This window comes from Scardinius erythrophthalmus (assembly GCF_964197995.2).
Source record: "Scardinius erythrophthalmus genome assembly, chromosome: 21".
NCBI classification, from domain to species: domain Eukaryota; kingdom Metazoa; phylum Chordata; class Actinopteri; order Cypriniformes; family Leuciscidae; genus Scardinius; species Scardinius erythrophthalmus.
Window position 1 is genome coordinate 14920098 of NC_138241.1, and position 19451 is coordinate 14939548.

At 37.8% G+C, this 19451-nt stretch overlaps 1 protein-coding gene across 1 annotated transcript in view; it reads left to right on the forward strand.

Annotated features, from left to right (window-relative positions):
* lmbrd1 (LMBR1 domain containing 1) overlaps positions 1–16406 on the forward strand; it is a 95302-nt gene extending 78896 nt beyond the window's left edge. The window contains exons 15-16 of the mRNA XM_081351304.1: positions 15068–15159; positions 15304–16406. Coding sequence (XP_081207430.1) covers positions 15068–15159; positions 15304–15414 — 203 coding nt within the window. The 3' untranslated portion in view covers positions 15415–16406. The remainder of the gene's footprint in view (positions 1–15067; positions 15160–15303) is intronic.
* The last annotated feature ends 3045 nt before the right edge of the window (positions 16407–19451 follow it).

Consider the following 19451-nt stretch of genomic DNA (forward strand, 5'->3'; position numbering starts at 1 on the left):
ATCACCAAGATTATCAAAGATGCAAAGAAGAGCCGTGGTGACCTGGTAGTTCTGTGGCTGGATTTAACAAATGCGTTTGGGACGATACCCCACAAGCTGGTGGATTTGACGTTGAAGACCTACCATATCCCAGAGCGTTTCCAGAAGCAGCATTACTATGAGCATCCAGCAGATACCTATAAGAGCATTTATGGACGACCTCACCATCATGGCAAAATCAGTACCTGAAGGGAGATGGATCTTGGAGGATCTGGTTGAGCTACCCGATTGGGCAAGGATGGAGTTCAAACCAGGAAAGTCTGGTATTGAGGAAAGGGCGTATCCAAGACCGGTTTTGTTTCAGGATCAAAGATACCATCATCCCAATGGTCCAAGAGAGACTGGTGAAGAGCTCAGGCAAATGGTACAGGGCCGACCTTAATGATAAGCAGAGTGTGAGGGAGATGATTATCCAAGCAGAGACCTGGATGACATCCCTAGGGAAGAGCAGCCTACCCAGCAAGTATAAGGCCTGGGGTTTCCAGCATGGGGTACCCCTTCTCTGGCCTCCGCTTGTTTATGAGATGAGAGGAAGATAAACGCCTATTTGAGGAGGTGGCTGGGCATCAGATAAATTTCTTGATGTGTACTGTCTACAATGTCATGCCTACTCCATCAAACCTCCATATTTGGGGGATAGCAGAGAGCCCCAGCTGCACGCTGTGTGGAAAACCAATCTTGAGCTTGTCCTTTCAGCATGCCAGTCAAGCTTGGCAGACAGGAAATTCCGGTGGTGTCATGATAAGATCCTGTCTCGGTTGGCAGATGGTGTGGAACAGGCAAGGAAGAAGGGTAAACAACTTTCCGACGGGCATCACTTTATCCATTTAGTCTGGACAGGAGAGAGGACTGCAGCAGGACGGAGGAGCAGAGAGGGGTCCTGGCCTCAGCAAAGGACTGGGAGATGCGGGCAGACCTGAAGAAGCAGCTCAAATTCCCAGAGGAGATAGCACACACTAGCCTCAGACCAGATATTGTCCTTTGGCCTAGAGCAGGGGTGGGCAAACTTTTTGGCTCAAGGGCCACACGGGGTTTTAAAATTTGACAGAGGGCAGATTATGAAACACGATCTCATGAAAGTGCGTATCTATACCACGAATTTGATTTATCGTGCCATTTATACGGCAAAAATGTTTTTGTTTTTTTTGCGTGCATATACGCACTGTAAACCCCTTGGTTAGGATTAGGGGTGCGGAGTGCGTGCCTATTACACGCCATAAAGTGCGTATCATATGCACGCGAAAACTGCGTATCATAAGCACCACAAATACAATTCGTGGTATTCGCACTTTCATAAGATCGGGCTGAGCAAACTCATTTGTGGCAACGTCTGCGCGAAATTGACTGCGGGAATGTGAGAGACGACATTCTGACAATACATTTTTTATTCTAGATATCCCCCATTTAGCATTATGTTTTGAGGTTAATTTTGAATTAGTCAGATGTTAGATAATTATAGCCAATACTTTTTTTTCAATATTGTTTATCCTTATTATTATTTAATGGGCCTAACAGTAAATTAGAAACAAAGCACCTGCAAGTGTAACTTACACTTAGAAGAGTAAAAATGACAGAAGGTTACGTTAATTCAACTTTATTAAAACTGCATATGGAAATCAATTTGCAATTCCAAAAGTCATACATTTGTAAAAAAAAAACAAAAAAAAAAACGAAATAAACGAATATACAAATTTATTTTAAAGGTACCGTATGTAGGATTGTGGACAAAACTGGTACTGCAATCACTTTAAAAATACTGTAGAGCCGTGTATCCCCTCCCCCTCCCCCCTGACTCGAGGTTGCCAGATAAGCTGCAGGATTCAGCAGAAACGTAGGCTGCTTCAATGAGCTTCCAATGGCAAGTGATGACGAGACGTAGGCTACACAGTAAGTTTTTTTTTTCTGTTAATTGTGTTTATGCTTTATGAGAGATATTTTGATGAGTAATTACTTATTTTAAAAAATTACTAATTGTTGAGGTGCTGGGGCCATAATAGCTGAAGAGATAAGCGTTTTTGATTTGATATTTAATTTGATTTGATTTCTTTATTTTGAACATATAAATACAATTACAATTCAAAAAAAATCTGAGAAAAAAAAAGGATAATAGTAAAAGAAAACAAAAAAACATATAGACTTAAACAACAAAATAATACTTCCTTAATTTTCAATACGAAAAAAAAAACCTTGATTTACAAGTGCTAAAGTTTTTGTCATATTATAGGCTAAAAACAGAATAAACATTTGCCACAGAAATTATAACACGGGACAAATTCAATATCACCAATGGCTATCACAGGGTTGTTTTCAGTCCCATCAGAAAATATTGTTAGAGTAACTAAATTACATTAGCAATGGTCATACAGGTCAACTTGCAGCATGTGTAACTTAGTCCACGATATACGTGAAGAACGAATGACGAATATTTTTTTTCTGAGGTAAAGTTAGGCTTGTCTCAATTACGTTTCAAATTGCCATAATGGTCGTGCTAATGTTTTCATCAGCGTCTCAGCATAATGACAGAGAAACGGGCTCCTATAATGCATTGCAAATGCATACGTCCATGTGAGCTAACGTTACGTTGCTTGAACACGCATAACTTTGTTCGACTGTCATGAATATATGAAATGTCCATTGACATCCAGTACAAGTTAGCCAAGCATAGATGAATCTTACCTGTCTAGGAGAAAATTAGCAACGTTGGCGTCTGTGTTCAAATTCTTCTCCGTTTTCAGCCGTCTCCATCTTTCAAAAGCATCTCCTATACAAATTCTGGTTTTATTTCGGACTTTGTCACAACGAATTTCTGAATTATAACGAGGTCTTTTTGATTTAGTAACGTTAGACATTTTTATCCGACTAGAGTTAGGGTAGGTTAGGTTAGAGCAAAGCTGGCAACCCGGATCCCGAAACACTACTGACTTCGTGATTGGTAGATAGGTGGAGGGAGGCGCTCAGGCCAAAACACAAAATGACAACATCAACATCAGTTGAGGGCTGCAAGTCCACTTTTTAAATGACAATATCCTAGCCATACTACTGTTGTCAGTGATATAAGTATTTGAAATGAACATGATTTCTTAATGTCTAGTGACACATCAGGGCAATTTTATGATTAATTGAAATAGATTTCTTACATACAGCTCCTTTAAGCATAATAAAATAAAACATAAAAAGCAAAGGCAGATCAGAACATTTAATGAACAAAACCGGGTTCTGTACATGGCAGACATGGGAGCGTAGCCGAAAACCGGGCGATAAAGGTCGGTAAACGGAATCAGTCAGGATACATCCACAAATCCAGAGGAGCAAAGAAACTAAATAGCAGATACCCCAAGCGGTTACCAAACATTTTTTTTCTCTGTGAGTTTCCAAAAAAGGAAAAAACATTAACGTGCAACAAGTCTATGCGCTAAAGGCGCTGTCTGTTTGGTTTCCATGGTGACGCGTCATTGCTTGTTACGTGACACAAACACCAACCTGTTGAAGGACTAAAAACGGCATAGAGTTGGCTTAAATTGGCAAAACACCAAGGAAGGGGGGTACCCATCTGATGACTGGCTGTAGCCACCAAACTCTTGTATTGTTGAGGCTTGTAGCCAAGCCTTGAGCTGGCCCAGGGAGAAGGACCGTGTTTAAAAGGAGGAGAGAAGGAGAGGAGAGAGCGATGCCTCTGGCTCACAGATGGGGCAGGGCAGAGTACCTGTAAAGGTGGACCAGCTGTGATGATCACATTGTATTTTGCAAATTACTTGATATTTGAGTGAGATTTGAGACGTTTGTCATTTTAACATTTGCAGTTTTTTATTTTTAATATACAAATTCTTAAAATACAGTTTGTTTCATTGTATTTTTTTTTTATTTATTTCTGACTGGTCCCATGGAAATTTGTCTCAAACTAATTTCCACTTATCAAAATTGGTATTTATCAAATGATAAATTATATATGATGTGTTGTATAAACACATTAAAAAGTTTGGTGGTGTTAAGATTTGTATATGTTTTTGAAAGAAGTCTCTTATGGTCATCAAGGCTGCATTTATTTGATCAAAATACTGTAAAACAGTAATATTCTCAAATATTATTATAATTTAAATGAGCTGTTTTCTATTTTAATATAATTAATTTATTCATGTGATTGCAAAGCTGAATTTTTGGCATCAATACTCGAGTCTTTAGTGTCACACGATCCTTCAGAAATCATTCTAATATGCTTATTTGGTGCAAATGTTGAAAACAGTTGTGCTGCTTAAAGTTTTTGTGGAAATCCTGATATTTTTTTCAGGATTCTCTGATTAATATATTGAGTTCAAAAGAACAGCATTTATTTTAAATAGATTTTTTTTGTAACCATGTTAAAGTCTTTACCGATACTTTCATTTTGTCCCTTTAATGCATCATAATTTAATGCATTTCATGCTGAATAAAAGGATTAATTCCTTTCAAAAATCGTACTGACCCCAAACTTTTGAACAGTATATGGCTTTAAATTATTCAAATGCGGTTAAAACCAGAGCTATATTCAAATCCACAGTATTCACATGCTCCATTTTCTTTCTCCACGCACATTTACCCAGAGAGGTGCTATGGATGACTAGAGTCTGTCTGTTATATTGCTGCTATAAATATGAGGATTGGTAACAGGTGAGACAGCAGCTCTGATATCACTCATGCTCTACTGCTGCACTCCTCCACTGCACTTTCAATCAGATTTTATTCTAACCTCACAAGATTATTTGTAGTGAAAAGTGCCACCTTTTTTTTGATTGTATGCAATTTCGCACTCGATCTGACGCCCTACCATTCCGCAGCTTCCTCAATGTGAACATTACACTCACCTTTTCTGCTGCTTTTTCTCTTCCCCTTGAGGTCGTTCTGGAAAGCCCATGCCTTCTCGCTGCCTGTTTTTGGCTCTCACTTTTATTCCTTTGTGATAAAGGTTTGCGAATGCTCCAGTTGAAGCTTTTTGAGAAATCAGTGCCAACTTTAGGCATCTGTTGGCTAAACAGAAAAAAAGAGACAGATTGAAAGACAGAGAGAGTGCATTTGCTTCCAATTTAGTGACTGATCACACTTCCAGGATTTGTGTTTCTTGTCCTCAAAAATGAAAATGTTGTCGATTGTCAACCCTTATGGTGATCTAAACCTGTATGACTTTATTTCTTCCTTAGAACACAAAAGGATGATATCGAAGAGTTGTGCTGGTTGATCTTTTCCATGCATATAAAATAAATGAGGGCACGCTTCAAAATGGATGAATCCGTAGTACAAATTAATTGTTTTAAAAGTTATTAAAAGTTTTCTGAAGACATATGGTCGATTTGTATAATGAGGAACAGACCATGTAAGTGAAAATGAAGATCTTTACATTAACATTAATGTGTTCATCAAGGTTAGAATGAGTTTTAATTCTTTCGATGGATCAGTTCACAAAACAGAAGTGATATAAATAATTAATTATTCATGAATCAGACAGAAATGGTTATGTCTGATTCATGACTGATTTATTCTTTTGAGTCTGATCTTTTCAATACTCAGTTCATCTAGTTCACAAAACTGGTCTAAATGGTCTTTTCGAGTTGACTTGCTCACTTATTGATCGGTCACAGTGGTTAACAGCTCACTTGGGGGAAGAGTTTCTCACACAAAGCTGTCATATGACTTCAAAAGACTTAAGAATATATTGCATGAATCATGTGGACAAATTTTAATGATACTTTTATGTTGCCTTTTACTTCCTTTTTGAAGCTTAAATGCCTCAGTTTCCATTTATTGGAAATGCATTAAAAAGAGTGAACAGTACAATTCTACAAAATCCTCCTTTTGTGTCCCACAGAAGAAAGTAAGTCATTCTGGTTTTGAATGGCATGAGGGTGAGTAAAAGGATGACACAGTTTTCTTTTATTGGTTGAACTATTGCTTTAAACCATCGATTGCTTGTTTTCCTCCCTTTGTTCTATCTGAATTCACCCCCGGTCTGGTGCATTGAGAGCTGGCTATAATTACTCAGCTAAGCACTAAAACAGAGCAGATAATTAAGGAACACTTTAATTAATAGCCACGTCAGGCACCGCCTGGCACGGGTCCATGCCGCCATGTGCACCCCATGGTGTTACTTTAGTGGTAGATGTGGGCTGCTGGTACATAGAGAGAGTCTAATACATCTTAATGGAGTCTCATTTAAGCTGATTCAGACCCAGTGCACACAGTTCTCATAAACATGCCGTTACTAAGACTGCAAAAAATGCAATACAATAGCATTTGTTTCATTTACAATCATTGATTTAACAGGCTTGCTTTGTAATGTAATGCAAGTAATGAAAAAGTTGAGGTTTTCATGGCGTACAGGACCTAATGCAGGACTGGCCCATGGCGTAGGCGACATAGGCAATTACCTTTGGCTCAAAATGACAGGGGGGTGCCACATGAGAGGCAGGCACGCTTCTACGGCACCTTCAGTTGTAACTGTAATAATATCATATTTGACAAACACCCCAGGGCATATTTGTTTACGCTCTGAAAAGTGTCACAAGGGTTTCTATTTACAACGTGTTTTTGCAGCGTTGAGCAATGAAGCCAATCACAGACATGTTTATCTCTTGAACGCAATGGCCAGTCAGAAGTGTTTTAAGTTAGTCAGATTCCACTCACCGCTCTAAACGCCAGAGTTTTTGTTTAGTGCTGGGTACTGCACGCTTACGAATCCTCTCTTTATAACAATTTAAGTTTAGACACAATGTAAATAAGAGATTCATTGTGCAATGTAGACAGCTTCATTGATTATAACAGAACTTTGTAAGATTGCGATGAACCGAGAAGAGTGGCAGCTTTTTAGTGATTTTTAAATGGAGGGCTCTTTGCACATGTATGCCAATTAACATCCTTTTAGTACTTGTGATCACAATATGTGACAAAAAAAATTAATAGCAAAGACTTTATATATAGAAAGACATTGCAGTAGTATTACTATGAATGGGAGAAAGTGCAATGCGCAATATGGTGGAATAAGTCCCGCCTTCTAAGTAATAAAGCCATTCAGTGTTCTGAGACATGCGCTTATTACTGCACATGCGCATTGGCTTCTCCAACCTGAAAATTGTAGGGGGTTTTTGTCATGATTTGAGCATTTAGAAACTGAATTTGAGACATTTGGTGTCAGTTTTTATTGGTGAAATTTAATTGTAAGCTTTGAAACAGACAGATTTTGATTGAGTACTGCATTCGTAATGAAGCTTTTTATAACCAACAGTGGGTTCATCATCATCGGGAACCAGAAGGCAGAAGGTTGTGTTTGCTGTAGGTGGTATCTAAGAGACCCTCAAGACAATATAGGGTAATATCATAATATATAATATCAGACCTCAAGACAGGATAGGGTGAGGATAAGGGTGTTTTCAAGACCCATCTCTGTGGTTCACTCAGATTGAGTTGAGCCAGGCAGCTTTCCATCGAGAGCAATGGCCAGAGGTTCAGCAGTCCCGGAAAACTCGGGTATGTAGTGAAATGTGCAGAGTGCTTTCAGAAAACATTGTAGAGAAAGGGCAAAAACAATCAAAAATCCCCAAACAAACTGAGAGGTTGAGAGAATGTTCTTCTCATAGGGAGAGAGCACTTTAGAGCACTTTTCCTCTATTTCCATCCTGTTCTTTTTCAGTGTATACACAGAAACAAATGAGTCATCATTAATAATGCATGCTTTCAGAGAGGGCTGCTCCGCTGTACTGACCACACACTGAACTCACGCTCTGACACGGGCTTCTTTTCAGTCACTTCCCTCTGTTAATGGGATAATTCCCTCAGAAATGAAAACTGTTATTATGAACTCACACTCATCTTGTTCCAAACCTTTCTCATTTTCTCAGAAAGGAGAAAATCGTGAAGAATTGTTTAACAGTTCTAGCCATTACCGTCTCTACAATGACAGTACAAAGAGGTCCAAATGCGGTCATCCCAAAGTCTTTTTTTGAAGTCATACAATAACTTTATGTGAGTAAAAGAACAAAATTGAAGTCATTTTTCACTCATAATCATGCAGCTGTATCCAAAATTGGCGTGTTACCAATGCCATTTAGACACTAATGACGTTTATTGATGACATTTTTTAATACGTATTATTCATAGACTGTAAAAAAATATGGACGTAGTGTCCGTGACGTCACCCGTAGGTTTCTGAAGAGCATTTTTGAAGCCTAAAGTGGGCGGAGCCGGCCGTCGCCATCTTGGCCTTGCGTCACTCCCGGATAATAGAAAATAGACAAACAGGCGGGGCGTGAGTGGAGCTTAGGAGCCTGGCTATCTGAAATCACCTAGCTCGACGTGATCGAGTTAGCTGATGATGTAAAGCCAATTAAACGTTCCTATTTTTGCCCTTCGAAATATTATAATAGTTAAAAGACATGGCTACAAGTGAGACTGTGTATTACTTCGAGAGTGTTTGTGTGTGACAGTGATTTATGTGCATACATGTCCGTCACTCTTTCATGGTCCGTCAGCGCGGCATCGCTCAAGTTCGTAGAGAGCTTATTCAGTCCATTTTAAATTCTGATGTTGGACGTCTCTCAAATGGGTTATGGTTTAACCGTTAAACCATAGATATATTGCCTTTGAAGTGCAAGTAAATGCGCGTGAAAATCCGCGCTCATTCACGGACGGAGAAAGCGCAGACGCCCGCATGATTTCATCTGACTTCGGTAACTTACATAAGCATATTATAATCCATCTGTTCTATGGGAGCAGAACGAACGAGCATTTATTGACGTTTTAAATTTGAAAACCCCAAAAAGCAACGAAATTGTCAGACATCCATTAGTGCATGTTCACAGAGGAAAACAACTGAAATACAGCGCTGGTTGTTCTCTCGAACGATAACGACGGAATCCAAAGACGTGGGCTTTGTAACGTTACCCAAGTATTAAATTGTATGAAATAATAATCCCGAAAAAAAGCGCAAACACTGCAGAGATGGCAAGTTCAGCAGCTAACATTTGCTGAGGTGAAGTGACGGCTAGTAACAGCAGACAAACGGCTAGCACTGTCAGCAGCAATCCATCTGTCACTCAAGTGGCTTGGCCACACCCTTAAATTTAAATATTAATCAACTAAACGGACGAGTTATAAAATAATTCACCCCCCTCACAGTTGTTATGAAGGGCAAAATTAGCTGTATAGACCAAATCCACATACAGACACCAGGCTTTAAACACGTTTTTTTTCTGCTGTAAAATTTGGCATTTTAACATGGGGGAGATACAGATTTGACTCACTTCTGACAACAGCCTCAAGCGGCCAGTCAACGAATTGCAGTTTAACTCACTTCCGTGTTGGTTTCAAGAGAGAGACGGGGAGGTTGCCGCTTGGTATTATTATATACACTACTATTAAAAAGTTTAGGGTCAGTGAGATTTTTCTTTTCTTTTTTTTAAATACTTTTATTCAGCAAGGATGCATTAAATTGATCAAAAGAACATTAAAGACAATGTTACAAAAGTAAATGCTGTTTATATAGATAGATATTATAGATATACAGTTATATAGACTGCTTTTGAACTTTCTATTCATCAAAGTATCCTGGAAATAAAAATGTATCACGTTTCCACAAAAATATGAAGCAGACAAACTGGTTTCAACTTTAATAATAATAATAAAAACTGTTTCTTGAGCAGCAAATCAGCATATTAGAATGATTTCTGAAGGATCATGTGACACTGAAGACTGGAGAAATGATGCTGAAAATACAGCTTTGCCATCTCAGGAATAAATTACTTTTTAAATTATATTAAAACAGAAATCAATTATTTTAAATTGTAATGGTATTTCAATAAACCGAGTATTTTTGAAAAGAAAAGCAGCCTTGATGAGCATAAGAGACTTTCAAAAACAAAACAAAAAAATCATACCGACCCCAAAGTATTGAACAGTAGTGCATATAGGCCAGTCTTATTTGTTCTGTTTTACATTTATTATATTTAATTAAGAAGTTTAATTTTCATCTGCTTCTCACTCAAAGCTATTGTATGGCTTTAGAAGACTAAGACTTAAGTGCAGTATGGACTACTTTTATAGTATTCTACAGTATTTCTATTTCTAGTGGTCTTTGTCACGAGCATCCCATATCCGGCAGTCACCTTAGCACACTAGATTTCCCAGCATCCCACCTGTTCCTCACCTGCACCTCATCAGTACACTCATCACCTCTGGCATATAAGCACACACCTGTGCTCATTGTCTCACACTCATTGTCTGGTCAATGACTCGGACTATGTATTCCTTACCTGTGAATATTACCTCATAAATTTATAAATTCAGATTTTTCATACATTTTTACTTTTGTATTCCACAAACAAAATAGCAGCATACAGATTAAGTCAAGTCAAGTCAAGTCAAGTTTATTTATATAGCGCTTTTCACAACACAGGTTGTATCAAAGCAGCTTCACAGTAATAAATTAGAACAATACATCAATGTTTGTTTCTAGTGGAACGTCTACGTTCGGTAATGCTGATCAATAGTATCGTTGATTGATTAATTCAATTAAATATCCCCAAATATCCCCAACTGAGCAAGCCAAAGGCAACAGTGGCAAGGAACCGAAAAACTCCATCAGGTGACCTAATGGAGAAAAAAAAAAACCTTGGGAGAACCCGGGCTCAGTCGGGGGCCAGTTCTCCTCTGGCGTTTATGAACTAGAGGTCGGATTTAACTGTAGGATTAAAAGTATTATATGAATGCCTGGCTGAAGAGATGCGTCTTTAATCTAGTTTTAAACTGGGAGAGTGAGTCTGAGCAACGAACAGTATCCGGAAGACTATTCCAGAGTTTTGGTGCTAAATGTGAAAATGCTCTCCCTCCTTTGGTGGATCTGGATATCCTAGGTATGACCAAAAGCCTCGAATTTATTGATCTTAAAGAGCGCGATGGATTATAGGGCGATAGAAGATCGGTTAAATAGACTGGAGCTAAGCCGTTTAGGGCTTTATAAGTCAGTAGCAATACCTTGTAATTAATACGGGACTTTATAGGTAACCAATGTAGGGATGATAAAATCGGTGTTATATGATCATATTTTCTTGATCTAGTTTTCTGATTAGGAAAACATGAGGGTGAGTAAACGATGACAATAATTTTCTATATATGGGTGAACTACCCCTTTAACAGTCAGTGCTCAAAAGGCCCATGCCACACATACCGAGCGAGTGAGCAGACTGTGGGTCTGAATGGCTGTGGTCTTTGGCAGGCGTTCTCCGTCAGCAGTGACTGCGATCTGAAGGTGAACCGGGTCAGTGTGTACACGATGATATGTTTAGCCAGAGCACTGTTGAGAACCATCTGCCCCGTAACTCAGGTGAGCATCTGCTGAGCTGCAGATGGCAGGAAAAGTGCAGGAGGGGAGGATGGTGCCTGCTCTCAAACAGGTCCAGTTTCTACTGAGCCAGAACTAGAGGACTGGTTCTATCTCTCTGTCTGTCTGTCTAAATCTATCTATTGTTCGTCTGTCTATCTGTCTGTTTGTCTCTATCTATCTATCTATCTATCTATCTATCTATCTATCTATCTATCTATCTATCTATCTATCTATCTATCTATCTATCTATCTATCTATCTATCTATCTATCTATCTATCTATCCATCTATCTATCCATCTATCTATCCATCTATCTATCCATCTATCTATCCATCTATCTATCCATCTATCTATCCATCTATCTATCCATCTATCTATCGTTCATCTATCTGTCTGTCTAGACTTTTTTAAAGTTTTCAAAACAAACAAGTCTATCTTTACTAACTTTACTTTTCTGTTTAAAAATGACATGAATTTGACACACAATCCTGAAATATTAAATTATCACATCACTCAAACCACATTTGGAGGTACTAAACTACCCCTAGGGTTTTTTTTTAAAGGAAGCTTCCATCTGATGGAACATTTAGAAGTGTCCATACTCTCTGATGTTAATACTAGATTTGAGCAGCAATCCTGGTTCTGGCTGACTACTTGTGATGGGATCACTTGGGACCGAGGTTAATGCCGAGTGCAAATGGAGCCTTTGACTGCATGTGCATGAGATGATAGGATGTATAACACAGAGAGAGTTCAGTGACCTCTGGTGCCGCTCGGGTTTTCCTTCACTTCTCTCTTTTAAGCAGGTTTTCATGCCTCAACCAACCTCCTGTTGCATGCCTGGAGCTGCTAATTATCTGCATAAACACTATCAGATCTTTCTCTCTACTTCTCCTCCCTTCCCTCTGTAGACTCCACTCTGTAGGGCCGCTTCTTCACAAGCACCTCGACAGATTGAGCTGATTACAACCCTCCTGCTGTAGTGACACTCGCTCTGTTTGATCCGTGAGCCCAGATGAACTTCTTCATACAGGAACATCTCACATTAGCTATCTTGCTGCCCACTTCATTGTGTAGTACAAACATAAGACCAACAGACATATTAACCTTAAACTAAACCACATGTGGTTATAAAAAAAGTTAACTATAATTATCACAATGTAATTTTCCCAGATAAAATGATAACAAAAGTTTGATATAATGTTTTTGCACCAAAAGCGGAATGAAACCGCGCTACTCGTTTGAACCACGTCATTAATAAGCGCGAGCTTTTTAGAGCAGATGCATTTACGCTCGGTTACACGACCAATAAACAGCACTGTGAGATCCAGTGCTTGAATTCACTGAAGAACACACGTCTTTAAGTTTTATAGTCTAAAGCCAGATAAAACAGTGCGGATATTTTCAACAGCACTCACACGAGAAACACTATGCAATGAACCATTCAGTTTGGAGGCTTTTCAATCTACAAATCACCATCATTAACCACAGATTTACTGTAACTGCACCATGGTATTGTGGCAGAAGTGTGGGATGTTCATATCGAATTTTATTGTATTGTTACTGTAGTAGATGTATTAAAGGAGTAATGGAATGTATTAACAGTATTTGTGTCATATATTTAGGCAACTGTTTTTCATAACAAATACCATAGAAAGAAACCATATAGTTACATTTTACCATGACATTAGTGGTGTTACATCTACGTCCCATCTCATGCTACTGCTACTGTCAATTCAAGTTACTGTCAAATATGTTTCTAAGAGACAAAATATGTAATAGTTTTAATATTGCAGCCTGCACTACAAACTGTGCCAAAGATACATGCCATCAAACTCAGGCAACATAAACCTATTTTATGATTTGAAATAATAACATCTGTAGACATGCAGAAACTTAAGAAATAAAATGTTCTATTAATATATTTAATTTGTTTAGCAAAAAAAAAATGGAAAAGGATTTCTCATGCATATTTTGATGTATATAAATATTTGATCATTATAAATGTTTTGTATATTCTACCTCAGATTTATGAAACCTGTTTGGCAAGTTTTTGTTTCCTTTTCTGACAAAAAAAAAAAGAAGAGTAGTTTAAAACCACAATTAACCATATGGTTTCTACAACTTTCACTCAGAAGCAAAAATCTGCCTTTAAACTGATTTTAAAAGAAAGATTTGACATTTATCATGATAATTATCAAAATGGACTGATAATGTTATTGTGATAACAGCGCTAATGTGGCGGATGGTGTTGATTAATTGGTTTTAAAGCACATTAAATCCATTATTCACTTTTTTTCAGTTTTATTATTCTTGGTTTTGTTCAGGTATCACATGATAAATCTGCTTTGAAATATATTTTTTCAAAGGGTATTTTAAATAATACTTAATTCAGTTCAAAATACTGAAGCTTCTTACTACAATACATACATACATACATATATAAATATATATATATATATAATATATATGTATATATATATATATGTATATATATATATATATGTATATATATATATATATATATATATATATATATATATATATATATATATATATATATATATATATATATATATATATATACATATATATATATATATATATATATATATACAGTATAGAAGACCTAATACTTAGACATTGGGGAAAAAAAATACATTTATTTGTAGGGCTGCATGATTAATCGAAATAAAACTGAAATGGCAATATGGCTTTGTGCGATTATCCTATCTCAATATATGAAATCGATTTAATTAAACTAATTTTACTGCGCTGCGTGTTTTAGAGTGAAGCGTTGCAATGTGTTTTTACATGTGAGCAGCTCATAATCCGCCGAATGCAAACCTGGAATTTGTTTTATCGCATTTTAAATCTCAATCACAGTTTTTATCAGAAATATCGCAATTTGATTTTTTTCTCCTTCAGACTATGAGGCTTATTTATTGGAAATTTTACTAATACACATTTTTCTTTTCTCCGGATTTGTCAAAATGTTGGCTATTTTGGGTTGCCAAGTACCACCTAAATATTTGTTTGTCTTTTTAATCCTGATGTTTGTTATTGTTTTCACTGGTTTCCTCTTCATTGACATGTCAGTGTCTGGTCAGTGTGACAGGTTAGCTTGAGGCGGCTCTAGGTTCTCTCGTGCATTTAATTGAAAGGCGGCGTGTTGTTAGCACAAACCTGCAAAGCGTGTGTGTCGGCAATTACTGTGTCATGCCCTTTGATGAGAACACGTATCGTCGCGCATGTGTGATTACTTTCCCTTGCTCTGCATGATGGCGGGGTAAAGACTAACCTACTGACCTTCAGATTCTGCAAACACATTAGTGTTTGCTTATTCCTTTTAGACTTACATTAAAGCAGGGACCTCAGCTGTATCTAGGGACGAGAATACTATTTTAATGTTTTAAAATGTCATTTATTACTGTAATGGCAAAGCTGAATATTCAGCAGCATTACTCCAGTCTTCAGTGTAATATGATCCTTTAGAAATCTTTCTAATATGATGATTTGCTGCTCAAGAAACATTTCTTATTATTATCAATGTTTAAAACCGTTGTGCTGCTTAATATTTTGGTTTAAACCAGGACTTTGAAAAATAGAATCAGGATTTATTTGAAATAGAAATATTTTCTAACATCTTAAATTAAAGGAGAGTTTTCTTCACCTTTTGTTTTGCAGACCAGTGCACAGTAACAAGATCATACCTGTTCCTGCACAAGTTTTGGTTCTTCAGCACCATCTACTATTTTGGCAACTGGGCTTTCCTTTTGGTAAGTTCATGAATTTGCAAAAAAATTCCTTTTTAAAAATGACTTGCTATGTTATTAGAACTGTAAGAAATTAGTGAACACATCACTACAAGTATTGATATCCTGAGAGTAGTGTGTCTCAATGCATCTGTTGTTGTGTTGCAGGTCTTTCTCATTGGTTTGGTTGTTTCGTGCTGTAAAGGGAAGAAATCTGTGATTGAAGGGGAAGTTGATGCCGACGACTCAGATCTCAGTGATGACGAATATGTACATTAACTCCTGGTGTAGTTACTACTAAAGTTCTGTTTTAACTAGGTTTGGTTGCCAGTCAGAACTGAAAAAAAAAAAAAAAAGTTTTCTATCTTCTCACAACTTATCTTTCGTTCGTTGTTCAGAGACAGAAATATTGACGCTCTATAAGACTCAATTGAATGTGTTATGATGCCAAACAGATTTTGTGTCACTATAGAGTAACTGTCATGTTTAACTGATAGCAGTAGTCTGATATGCTAACCCGTCTCTACTACTGACCCTAACTAAGGGTTTATCTGCATGTCATTTTGCATTGCTGTCTGGAATAATTCAACAAAAACGACAAAATTTAGTTGGAAACAAGTTAAAGAGGTACAAAAATATTTTTGTTGATACACATAAAAAGGGTTGAGATTCTTATGCTGATTATTTATTATTGAATTTTTTTAATGCTGTGCATATCTGTATTTTTTTTCCCCGTCTTGCCCAGGGGTGGCGAACTTCGGTCCTAGAGAGCCACAGTCCTGCAGAGTTTAGCTTTAACCCTTATCAAACACACCTGAACAAGCTTATCAATGTCTGAAGTTACTAGAAAGCAACAGGCAGGTGAGCTTTTATCAGGGTTGGAGCAAAACTCTACAGGACTTTGGCTCTCCAGGACCGGCAATGCTCCAGTGTTTCTGACGTGTGCTTTCTTTAATGTTACTTAAATCTCTGAGGTTGAATTACTGTCATACCGCTTGTTGATTTATTTCACATAGATTTAGATTGTACTTGCAATGACAGGATAATTTGCAAAGTTCTAGAGAACTGATGCAAGATCAAAAAGTGTGTAAAAATGTATTTATCATATAGTATTGACCTGTTTTGCAGTTTTCTGAAATTAATGTTTCTATTGCAAGATAATCCATTAATAAAGACTAAAAACAATATATCTTGTTTTAAAAAGAAAACAGTGACTTGATTGTAATTTATACTTAATGATTTAGAAGGTTGATTAAAGGGATAGTTCACCCAAAAATGAAAAGAAAATGTTATTAATTACTCACCCTCATGTAGTTCCAAACCAGTAAGACTTTTGGTCATCTTCAGAACACAAATGAAGATCTTTTTGATTAAATCTGAGAGCTTTCTGTCCCTCCATTGACAGCTACGCAACTGACACTTTCGACGCTTCAAAAAGTTCAATTCATATGAATTGAGCGGTTTAGTCTAAATACTCTGAAGAGACTTCTGAAGAGACTCTGATTGTTTTCTATAATGAACAGATTGAATTTAGACTTTTATGCACATATGATCAGCAAACATAAACAAAAGCTCAACCGAACCTGCTTGACACACGAGAATGAGCCTCATTGATTCTTGCTGAAGCTCAAACGTGCTGCGTAACACGAGAACAAACCTCATTGGTTCTTGCTGAAGCTCAAACGTGCTGCGTAACACGAGAACAAACCTCATTGGTTCTTGCTGAAGCTCAAAAGTGCTGCGTAACACGAGAATGAACCTCATTGGTTCTCGCACGTCAAGCAAACATGCTTGAGCTTCCATTTACCACAACTGATGTGTGAGTTGATGAATGTTCATATGTGAATAAAAGCCTAAATTCAATCTGTTCATCATATTAAGCAATCAAGTCTTCAGAAAAATTGGACTAAACCCCTCGAGTCATATGGATTTCGTTAAAATATCTTAATTTGTGTTTCGAAGATGAACGAAAGTCTTACTAGTATGGAACGCCATTAGGGTGAGTAAATGATGACAGAATTATAATTTTTGGGTGAACTATCCCTTTAAATAATCTCACACCCGGATTTAAAAAGAGTTTAAAAGCGCCCAGTACAATTCTGCCTAAGAACTTCACTAATTCACCTCCTCTGAAGACCCACATTTCAGGTCAGAAATACTTCATTACTTATTTCAGTATTCATTCTGCACAAATTCAAGCTGCCTAGCCTTGTCTTCTCAAAGCTTTGACATAAATCTGATCTTTCAATAAGCTGGCACGGAGAAGAGACATATAGATGCACAGTTTTGTGTTGAATATGACTTTCTTTACTCATCGAATTGGATTCCATTAATCTGTTCTGCGATGAGATTACTTTGTCTTTATTCAGAGCTGGAATCAATGCAACTGCAAACATCTGTGTGAAAGTGTTTGTAGATCAGCTGTGTTTACCCTCACTGACATTCTCACAGTTAGGAATAAGACTTTACTGTGGAAACTGAAGAGCAAAGCAGACTGTGCTGCTCATAGTCGACAGTGCTCACACACTGAGAGCTGCTTGAGTTTGTGCGCGTGACTGTGTTTGTGTGCTTATCATGTTCTCACCTGGACCAGATGTTCATGATTCATGGCCCACGAAGACACACCAGACTCTCCAAACAGATGGCTCAGTGTTTGGAAAGAAAACAACAACTAATTTTCTCGAAGTTGCTTATATAATCAACCAAAAAAGAGGGGTTATTGACAGTGTAGTTAGCAGCAACTGGCAGTGGGATGTTAAAAATATATATGGGGGAACCGTCAGGGCTCTCTAGGCCCTCAGAAAGAGAGGGTTGTAAATAATAATACTTACAAACTTTCTAAATCTAAACATTGTAAAGCTATTTTTGGAATTCATAAATTGACAATACACATCTAAATCTTTTCGAGGAAATAAACCCTTAAAATCTGCCAATTCAGTTTGTGCTGGGTTGACGCCCATTTTCTCCATATTAGAATTTTCCTGCCTAACAATTCCTGTTCTGTGATTGGTGGTCCAAGTAGGGCTCGCTGCATCCTGCGGTGGACATCCAAGTGTGATGTCAGAAGCCACGCATGCCCCTGACCAATAGGTCACCTTGCGACTCCCCATCCCCGTTCCTCCCCGGAAACCTGATTTGTTGTATGTAGGTTTCCGATTGAACGGGTTTTCAGGCATAAGGGTAGGTTTTAGGTGGGTTTCAGTATGTAGGTTCCAGGTTAAAGGGTTTTTTAAGCATAATGGTAGGTTTTGTGTGTCTTTCAGTGCTGTCTGCCATAAAAAGAGAAATGTAAGTAGTAAATGAAAAATAATTAGGTGTGAGGGTTAAGTCTTCTCGATGCTTCTTCCTGTTTCAGAGTTAATGAGGAAGGAAGCATGAATTTTTCCCCAAACCATTGGTTAAGGATATACTAAAGTCACGGGTAGGTTTAGGGATCAGCGTTTGGTGTAGGCTATATCTGTACTGTGATTGACATGACAAATAAAATGTTAAAAATCGGCTGCAGGGCGGTGTTTCCGCTGAACTGGTTTGGGAAAAGTCACGGCAATAGCCCCTTTCACACAGCAATCCCGGTAAATTACCGTAAAATTGCCAGAATGACTTTACCAGTAAATACACTAATATGCTTTTCACTAAAGCAACGTCGTTCCGGCTTTTTACCAGTAAGAGACCATTCACACATCAGTTCAAAAACATCGGTAACTTCTGTGACGTCAGTCATCGGAAGTGATCTTTAAACGCCGCGCCGTTTTCTTCATCTGCCCGCATATGCATTCAATTTGACAAAAAAAAATTTATGTCTGAGTGAAAGGCATAATTTTTGCTCTTAAAAAAACACAAGGTGCATAATAATATCCAACTGCAGAGCCGGCAAGCTGATGAATGAAAAAGAAGGCTGGGTCTCGAGCGCGACACGTTGAAAAAGCTTAGAGACATTGCGCAACGGTCAAAGATAACCATCTTGCGCATATTTACATGGAAAACCTATTAAAATGCTCACTGTAAACAGCACTGAGTAATCATGTCATCTCCATAAGAACTTTCAAGGCATTCTCATCCTAGGGCGTCATATACTGACGCTTTTGACATTTCGTCTACATCGAACGCACATGGCACCCTTTAGCGTCAATATGACACGCACAGAGCTTTGTTCGGTTATGGGTAGGTTTAGGTCTGGGGTAGGGTTAGGGTTAGACCGCTAGGAGGCGCTATCTGCGTCTCATATTGACGCTAAAGGGTGCCATGTGGGTTCGATGTCGACAAAATGTCAAAAGCGTCAGTATATGACGACTTGGGATGTGAACGGGCTGGAACTT